This window comes from Elgaria multicarinata, chromosome 15 (genome assembly GCF_023053635.1).
Source record: "Elgaria multicarinata webbii isolate HBS135686 ecotype San Diego chromosome 15, rElgMul1.1.pri, whole genome shotgun sequence".
Taxonomy (NCBI): Eukaryota; Metazoa; Chordata; class Lepidosauria; order Squamata; family Anguidae; genus Elgaria; species Elgaria multicarinata.
In genome coordinates this window covers 1,886,476-1,895,513 of record NC_086185.1, presented here as the reverse complement: position 1 = coordinate 1,895,513, position 9,038 = coordinate 1,886,476, and the positions used below count along the sequence as shown (strand labels likewise).

Below are 9,038 nucleotides of genomic sequence, written 5' to 3'. Positions count from 1 at the left end.
GAGGGGAAGAACAATGCAAACCACCTTGTTCTTGGAGGGAAAAAAGGGATACAAATATACTCAATGAATAATCATAACATTATCACAGCCTTTTGGATGCTGTGATTGCTTTTATCTTAGTGGCTTTGTTTTTATGTGATTTTAATATCTACCTCTACTTGTTACGTTGTGCTGTTTTGATTTCCCCCCCTAAGTTGTTGATGTTTCAGTGTTACAAAAGATTTTTTTAGAATTATTGTTAGCTGCTCTCTGAAGTCTTCAGGGTTGAACAGCATTATATAAATGTATTACTCAAGTAAATACACATGTATTGTTATAAAAGAGACTCTATTAGTACATAGAAATTGTAGGGCACAATCCTATGCATATTTGGACAGAAGGAAGCGGTGTTTGGGTAGGTATTTCATGCGTGGTTGTAAACTACCCGAAGGCATTAGCCAGTTTGCCAATATATAAATTTAATAAATAGATGAAATAAGAAATTGGATTGGGATATTTCCCCCAAACCTGTAAATTATTATTGTAAAATGATGCATTCATCCGTTTGTTTAAAGATTCGTGTCCATTAAAAACTGAAATAGAGGGGTGGATCCAGACTTACTCGTAGGTAAGAGGAGACCCATTGAAATCAATGGCTCAGGTAAGCCCCATTCATTCCAATGCCTCTACTCTTAAGTACGGTTCAACGGGATCCATCCGACCCCAGAACTTGTCTCCTCCGGGGCAGCCTTCCCCAAACTGGTGTCCGTTTGGACTACAATTCCCAGAACTCCTGGCCAGCGGCCTGCTGGCTGGGACTGATAGGAGTTGAAGTCCAATCCGTCCGGAGAGCATCGGCTCGTGGGAGGCGGCCTTCCAAGATGGCCGCAGTGTCCGTGAGATCATAGAGACGTCCGGCCAAGGCTCTCCTAGAGACACTCTAGGCATCTCCGGAGCCGCATCTCGCCTCCTTCCCTCCCTCGCGTCACATGACGGGACGGGGAAGCGGGTCAGCTGACCGGAAGCAAGCGGAGCGGCCCCTTTCTGCGCGTCGCTGGGTGCCCGAGGAGTCGCTTCGCTTCGCTTCGCTTCCCCGCCATGGAGCGCTACGACAAGGCGGACTTGAACGCCTTCTCCTCCGCCGCCGAAGCCAGGTCAAGGACGGGCGAAGGAGCAGAGATGGGGGGCTGGGGCTCAGGGCGCGCCCGCGCGGGTCTACTCAGAAGGAAGCCCCATTGAGTTCAATGGCGCTTACTCCCAGGTCAGCCTCGGGCTGCTCTGAGGAGGCCCGGGATCGTGTGTGTGTGCGCGTGTGAGACCTAGCCTTCCCCAACCTGGCGCCCTCCAGATGTGCTGGACTACAACACCCAGCATCCCCAGCCTGTGGGGGGGGGTGTATGCATGCTGGGTGTTGTAGTCGAGCACACCTGGAGGGCGCCAGGTTGGGGGAAGGCTGGTGCAACCCTTCCCCTTGGGCTGCAGCCCCTTCCTCCTGTGGGGCGAAGGCTGCCCCGCAGATCTGTGTGTTCCTCCGGCTCTGCAGGACTGCAGGCTTTGCTCACTCGTCAGCAAGCGGTCTCTGGATGCAGAGGCAGGACGTCCCTTGCCGGGGTGCCGCGTGGCTTCCACGCTGTTCTCATGGTCTCTTTTCCATTGGCTTTGCTGCATGGACCTGATGATAATGGCAGAGCAGGAGCGGGAGGTGGGAAGGTTTTCTTGGGTTACACGACATGTATTAAGCACTTTTATCGTGAAGGCTTGGAGGCGGTAACTGTTTTTAAAATGCTACTTTCAGGGGCGGAAACTAAAGGTGCGTTTTACATTTAGCTTGTACTGAATTTAGGCAGATTGAGTAGGCCGGGAACTGTGACAGAGCCAAGGTCACCCGGTGAGTTTTGTGGGTGAGTGGAGGTTTGAATCAAGATCTTCCCAGACCTAGCCTGAACTCTGACCGCTGCACCGCCTCAATCCTACAAACCCACAGAGAAAATGCTGTTCCTTCAAGGCAGCCCAGAATACTTTCATGAGTAAGCAGGAGGTGACCAGCTTGGGTCAGTTTGCAGGTTAGAGTCTAAAAATGTTTGCTTTGAATTTCAGGCTTGGCTTGATCACTTTATTTTGGTATAAATAGCTAACTCAGTGAAGCAAGTATTGGCCAATGGAAGCCCATGTAGAAATGAGCTGTGTGACACCTTGAAGGTAAAATTCTGGCATGATAAACCAAATGCTGCAGTTTAGCTTTGTTGCTAAGGTGTGCATCCCTTTCTTAGCACTGCAGCAGTTAACAAATGCAGTTTTCAGCTACATTTCAGTGCTGCATCAGAATTCAGATGCCCAAGCAAAACAAAGCACTCGAACACTGCCCTTCCTTATATAACCATTCTCAGCTGATTTGGTTAAACAAATGGTGCTAGATGATTTTGTCCTTTTCAGTTAATGCAACTTGAAGTAACTGAAAGCAAGCAAAATATAAATATAACCATTGTCTCTGCACAAAGTCTCACTGATTTCAATAGAACCCGTAAGTGATAAACTGGGCGCACACAGTATCAGGCTAATGTTTCATCCAGCAGGCTGTAGCAGGTGCAGTTACTCCAATATGCTTACAGATATCTCATGCTTAGACACTTCCCCATTCATTTAATTGTATGGAGCAGATTCACACATGTACACGTTAACACATGCAGGTTGACTATTCCATTGAATTGAATGGAGATTCCTGTATGTGCAGGTATCTCTGTGCACATGGATCTCTGAGTTGGGTCAGTCATGTTGTGCGACAACGGTAAAATGGCCACAAGGTTTGTTGTCCTCAAAGTATAATCTGAAATCATGCTTATTCTGATTTATGAAAATGTTTCTCCATTAAAATACAAATGATCCATGTTCGAGTTAAGTATTTGCCGTTCCGTAATGTGCACTTAGCCAGCAACTTACCCTGAGAGAGGTGTGCTTGATTTTTTATGAACCTTTAGGCAATTTTTTCTCTAATATAAGACAGGACTACAGGACTACAATTGCAAACTTGAGTTTTAGAGTAAATATGACCATGGGTGAATCGTTTAATGCCTTACAATATGTTTATTAAATTAAATAATATGGCATATGCATCTCATTATCACATGAAACGCTGCTAATTCATTTTGTTCACCAAAATCATTTAGCCCTAAATCATTATGTGTGGAAAACTAATACCAGCGGAATTGCTGATTCAGGAGTTCAGGGAAATGTAGGAAACACCACAAAGTAAACGCAGATTTCCTTGACTATTTTTTAAACACATGAAATAATGATCTCTATCCTTGGATAAGCAATTGTTGTGTTGTGTTGGATAAATGACTTTTGTTGTTGGGTGTGACTTGTTTCTTGCAGAAATGAAGGTTCATTGGCCTCAACTCTAAGGACACTCCTCTTCTTCACAGCGTTGATGATTATGTTGCCGATTGGACTGTATTTCTCATCAAAAGCATATGTATTTGAAGGTAATTTTCTTCGTTAAATGCCAGCTTTCTTTTCAACTTTCAGCTTTTTTTCCTCTCAAAGTAAACACATTTATAATTTCTCTGTTTGATTATGCCATGGCATGTGCTAAGCTTAAATTCTTTTGATCTTTGAATTAGAAAGGTTTGAATAATAGCACTGAGCATTGCAAATATTCCATTGAAGTATTTTGTAGCAACTTTAACAAAACACTGAAGGAGAAGGAATTTCTGTGCTCTGTTACAATTGATTACACAATGTAAAACTTCTTTATAAGAAAAAAAGTCCTGGTTTTGAAACCTTTCATACTGTCCAGCTTCCTCATATTACTTTTTATGACTAAAGTAGAACAGAACACTCATCATATGAGCCAAATGTTTGCTGGCAAATTGAGATAAATACCTATTCCCAAATTTGCTGAAGTGAGTTTTTGAAGCTTCCAAATATATCTCATTGAATGAAAAGACAGTCATAATATGGTTGAATTTAAGCAGCCTGCAAACTCATCCTATCCTCTGAGTCATACAGTGGCTTTTAGACTCTGATAAAGGAAGAATTTAGTCACAAACGTAACATCTGTTTTCTGTGGGGGTGTGGGATCAGCTTTCATTTTAGATTTTCATTTTAGATTGTAAGCCTTTAGGCAGGGTGTTGCTGTTTTATTTGTATATTTTGTACAGCACCAAGTACATTGTTGGTGCTATATAAATAAATAATAATAATAATGCTTCCATTGACAAGAGCCAGATACTGAGAATTTTTGTGCTCTCCTAAATTATCTTCAATTTGTATGAAATCTGTGGACAGCAGAACTTTGTAATTTACTAAACGGAGAAGCATAATCCTGATTTGTGCACATAATCTTAATAGTGGGCATGACCCATTTAAATTTACCATGACATCTAGCTGCTTTGATAACTTAGTTGCATTATAAGCATGATACAAATATTACATTTTTTCTCTCCTTTAAACATATTAAACAATTCAATAATTAATTAAAACACTGCAATACAACAATGTAAAACTTGCATTCAGACCTTCCGTTTGCTGCTTTGTTAATAGGCAGAAAAAGTATTGAATATAACCAAGATCATGTGGGTCAAATAAGCTCATTATGTTTGTTTATGTTGACTATGGGCAAAAGGCGAGATACAAATAAATATAATAATAATAATGTAGACTGTCAATATATCTTGCATCCCGGGGAGAATGCAAGTGTTTTTCTTACTAGGCAAAGTTTATCTTCATTTAAACAGTGTAATCCTATACACATTGACTCAGGATTAATCCCATTGAGTATAGGATTGCTGCCTTAAGCATTACTAACTTTGTCTAGATTGGTGCAGTTGTTTGAATCATAGAAAACATACAGTTCAAGGGCATAAATGGGCCATCGGGTGAATTTTATAGAAGCAGATGGGAGAAGAAGACACAACTTTATTTCAGCAATGTTTGACCTGCACATGAAATCTTCTGCCTTGTGTTTATATTTTCTTTTACTTTGCAGTTTGTTGTTACTTCAATTATTTTTTCTACACTTCATTGTATTATTGCTGTTGGCCACCTAGAGCACCATTTGGTGGAAAGGGCAGCTGCAAACATAACAAATACAACTAGTTTTGTCACTGAAAAGATAATGTGGGTCCTAAGAATGAAAGGGTCTAGGGCTGATCCTGATTGCTTTTGGTTTTAATGTTTCTCTCTTTTCTCCCCGCTCACTCCATTGTCCTTTCAGGCTTCTTTGGAATGTCCAACAGAGACAGCTATTTTTATGCTGCTATCGTTGCTGTGGTCGCTGTTCATGTTGTACTTGCTCTTTTTGTCTACGTAGCGTGGAATGAAGGCTCCCGACAGTGGCGGGAAGGCAAGCAGGACTAAAGGCGGTGTTGCCACTTGACGGTCAAGGGAAGACTTGCAGGTGTAGCACAGGCACAGAGTGTGAAGTCTAAGGGTTTAGGCTAAAGCTCTAAGTTCAGCAAGTCTGTGTTTGGATGGAACAACCCTGGGGTGCATCTGCTCTCATTCCCAGAAAATGTCTTAATGGCAGCTTCAAAACGGTCATGAGCCTCAAAACTTGACAGGGTTGAGAAGATCACACAGTGGAGCAAGAGAGAATACCCGAAGGGGAATGTTCGTAACCTTTCTGCTCTCAGGAGACTTTTTCCTTGCGTAGTCACCTGTCAAGGACTATTTTGAAATACGCCTCTATATAATTCATAAAGCAAAACTTGAGAATTTCTGAGCCTCCAGTAATAGTCTGGGTCATAAATGGATGAAGTTAATGTGAAATCGATTTGATTCTAGTGTCTTCTAGGTGCGCCGTGCCCCCCCCCCCCCGCCCAATTTTAGGACCCTTGACTGATGCTGGGCTGCATCTTATGATTAAGAAACACAAATGTTTGGGAGTACCACTTAGCCTTTTCAGTGGAGGAGCAATGATGAGGTATGTCCCATCCATGAGATTCCCTTAGTCTGTTTCCAACATATTTCTGTGTGGTGGCTTTCAACCTAAGATGTCTTTCCCTGCAAAGTATACCGTTTGCCAAGTGCTATGATCTTGAAATCGTATCATTCTGTTGCTCGTTTCCAAGAAACACTTTCCCTCAATGATGGAACATCTTGCTTAATTTCTCAAGACATGATAAACATATCGCCGCCAGTAATATTTACATAAATCATGGTAATCCTGTCAGACAATCCAAAAATGTCTGGGCATTGTGTATTGAGCATTAACGGTTTGTTTTAAAAGTTTTCCTTGATTTGCGCTGACCTCCTGGATCTTTGGAATGGTCTCATTTCACTCTTGTCACCTTTCCCAACGTCTTACAAAGAAAAGAGTCCGATGCCGGCTGATGCAGTATTGCTTCTGTTCAGCGTTGCTGCCTCAACTAGGATCCTCGTGACTAAATGGACTTGTAATATTGCTTCTTGTGCTTCTGCAATCATGGGCAAAATGTATTGGGGTGGATGAGAAACCGAAAGCAGTTGTAATCGAATCCCTGAATTCAACTTGAACAAAACAAGTAACAAGCTTTTAATTTTGTTTGCTGTTAATGTCTGTTTAACATTGGGGGGGGGGGGGGTTGTGTGTGAAATCATGGAAAAAGCCTTCCCCCACTTTCATGAATGAGAGTTGGGGCACTCCAAAGGATTCCTCACACAAAAGCTCAGTTGAAATGACTGATGTGCAACTAATTGTTGAATTGTATCTGTTCCAGTAGCTAAGGTGAAGTGTTGGTTAAGAACATAGTTTTCCTTAAATAAGCGCTCAACTTCCTGAATCTTGAAGACTTCGTTATCTTGCTAGGTTTGATGTATTCAGATTCTGTAGTTGCTAAGGATGATTGCTTGGGTTCAAAATGTTTGAGGCCATCTTCCTGTTTTACAGCTAAGAACCATCTCCTTACGTTAATGTGAAGCACTGGAAATATTTCATGTCTAATGTTCCTAAGATGATGGTGAAAGGTTAGCATCAATTAAAGGATATGTAACCAAAGGAAAAGTCTTCTGTTGGCCCACTGAAGAATGACCTTGTGGCTATTTTGAATTACAAAACTATTTTGTATGATCCTACACTAAGATTTCCTTTTTCTCCCTTCGATATGAACGTCATGTTGTATAGTGAGTTCTGCCCTTTTAATAAAATATAATCATATATCACAAATTAATTGCTGGGTCGTCCAAATGAACACAGATGTTGAAACAGTGACCTGGTTCACACGTAACCCATTGGTTTAAAAAAAACAATGGGTTGCTGTGCGCAAGCAGAGAGAAGCACCTGTCACTTCCATTTTCACTACAGAACCCATGATCGGCTCCTTCGCAGGTTGTGGAGTGTGGCGTCCGAACCCAGACTAATGGATTGTTCAGGGGCTAAACAACTCCGCAGTTAACCCATGGTTTGTTGCTGGTTTAACCCAGTGGTTCCCAAAGTGGGCGGTACTTCCGCCTTGGGGGCGGTGGGGTTGCGTAGGGGGGGTAAGAGGCAGGGGGGCGCTAAGAGGCAAAGGGGCGGCAGGGGGGCGCTCGAGGTGGTCTTTTCCAAGAAGCGCCTCTCCAGAAGGTCTTAAAACCCAGGGACGTTTTTATGGGAGTAGTTTGGTCCCAAGCCATATAGGGGAAGAATCCACACATGTATTAATACTGTTTAAGAAGAGTCCTTTTAACGAATTGAAATGTTTCAAAAGCACCAAAACGCTAATGAAGAGACGTACCGTGCTTGGTGTGCCCCGCCACACCAGCTGCAAAACAGAGGTGTTCGCTCTCTCTTCCCTCCCTCATCAAGCCTGCGGCGGGTGCTCCCCATTTAAAGGGGCCGCGTGCAGTACGGCACCTTTTTCATTCTCAGCTCAGCTCCTCCGCTGCTCATCCCGGGTACCCAGACCAGCAGGATCCAGAGGAGTGCAGCCCCTTTAAATGGGAAGCACCCACCCCAGGCTTGCTGAGGGATGGAGGGAAAATACATGTGTGGATTGAGGAGGGTCTTGTTGGCAGCATGGCTCCGGACAACTCGGGCTGATGGAGCGCCTCTCCCGGCATGACCCTACCCATATATACTACACTCATCATCTAAGGCCCTCCTCAGAGTGCCGCCTCCTAGCAGAGGTTTGCAAAAAGTGGAGATTTTTTTTTTAAAAAAAAAATTAGGATACTGCTGTGATTGACCTACTTTTTAAGCACATGCATTCTCTTGCAGCAGCATTTTGGCCCCGCCGGGCACTCCTTGGCATGGGGCTTGCTGCCGCCGTTAACCCCGCCCTCCTTAACGCCATTGGACTCCCAGGGGGCACTCTGCATGAGTTTGTGGAACCAAGGGGGCGGTTACCTGAAAAAGTTTGGGAACCACTGGTTTAACTGCTGGGTTGTTTAGCCCTTAATGTGTTTGCACGTCATGCTCCATAACCTTTGAAGGTGCTGGTTATGGAGTAGAAGCGGGAGAGGAGGACACACTGCAGGCAGGCTTTGTCCAGTCGTTTCCACTCGTGCATAACAAACTGACGGGATTGTCGATCCGTACGGACAGGCCCAGTAGTTTCTGAATCATTTGTTAGCCAGCATGTTGCAATTAATGTTTTATGGATGCTACTGTAATGTTTTTCACAACTTTCTTTTTACATTGGCTGTTAAGACGCTTTGTGGGTTGGTATCCTATTTATTTATTACATTTATACCTCACCATTTCCCCTCTTGCAAAGAATCCAAGACTGCTTTCTTGATCTTCCCCTCCATTTTATCCTCCAGCAACTCTGTGAAGTAGGTTAGGCTGAGAGTCCGTCGCTGCCCCAAAGGCACCCAGGGAGCTTCATGGCTGAGTAGGGACTAGAACCCGGGTCTCCTGAGTCCCGGACCAACACTAACCAGCGCTCATTGTGTTGGAATTTTAAAAAGTTTGAGCAGGCTGGACAAAGTTTGATTCTATCTGGTAGCTTCCTCCAAATTCTAGTTTTTAACATGGTATGCCTTTGTAATAACTCCACCCACCAAGAATATATTTCCTTCTGATGAGGAAACTATGAGACCCATACTGTAAAGTTCATAGCATATGTGCAACATCTCTTATGTCTCCAGTTTTCTGTATT

General features: G+C 43.3%; 1 protein-coding gene across 1 annotated transcript; it reads left to right on the top strand.

Annotated features, from left to right (window-relative positions):
- Positions 1 to 1,015: 1,015 nt before the first annotated feature.
- VMA21 (vacuolar ATPase assembly factor VMA21) lies at positions 1,016 to 6,639 on the top strand. The gene is made up of 3 exons (XM_063141806.1): positions 1,016 to 1,133; positions 3,352 to 3,461; positions 5,195 to 6,639. Exons 1-3 carry the CDS (start codon positions 1,078 to 1,080, stop codon positions 5,335 to 5,337), a joined length of 309 nt encoding a protein of 102 aa, XP_062997876.1. The 5' UTR covers positions 1,016 to 1,077; the 3' UTR covers positions 5,338 to 6,639.
- The last annotated feature ends 2,399 nt before the right edge of the window (positions 6,640 to 9,038 follow it).

Bases quoted from the DNA above. Each gene is read 5' to 3' on its own strand.
- VMA21 (XM_063141806.1), top strand. From the start codon at position 1,078: ATGGAGCGCTACGACAAGGCGGACTTGAACGCCTTCTCCTCCGCCGCC. The intron at 1,134-3,351 runs GTCAAGGACGGG...TGTTTCTTGCAG, and splicing joins TCCTCCGCCGCCGAAGCCAG to AAATGAAGGTTCATTGGCCT. The intron at 3,462-5,194 runs GTAATTTTCTTC...TTGTCCTTTCAG, and splicing joins AAAAGCATATGTATTTGAAG to GCTTCTTTGGAATGTCCAAC.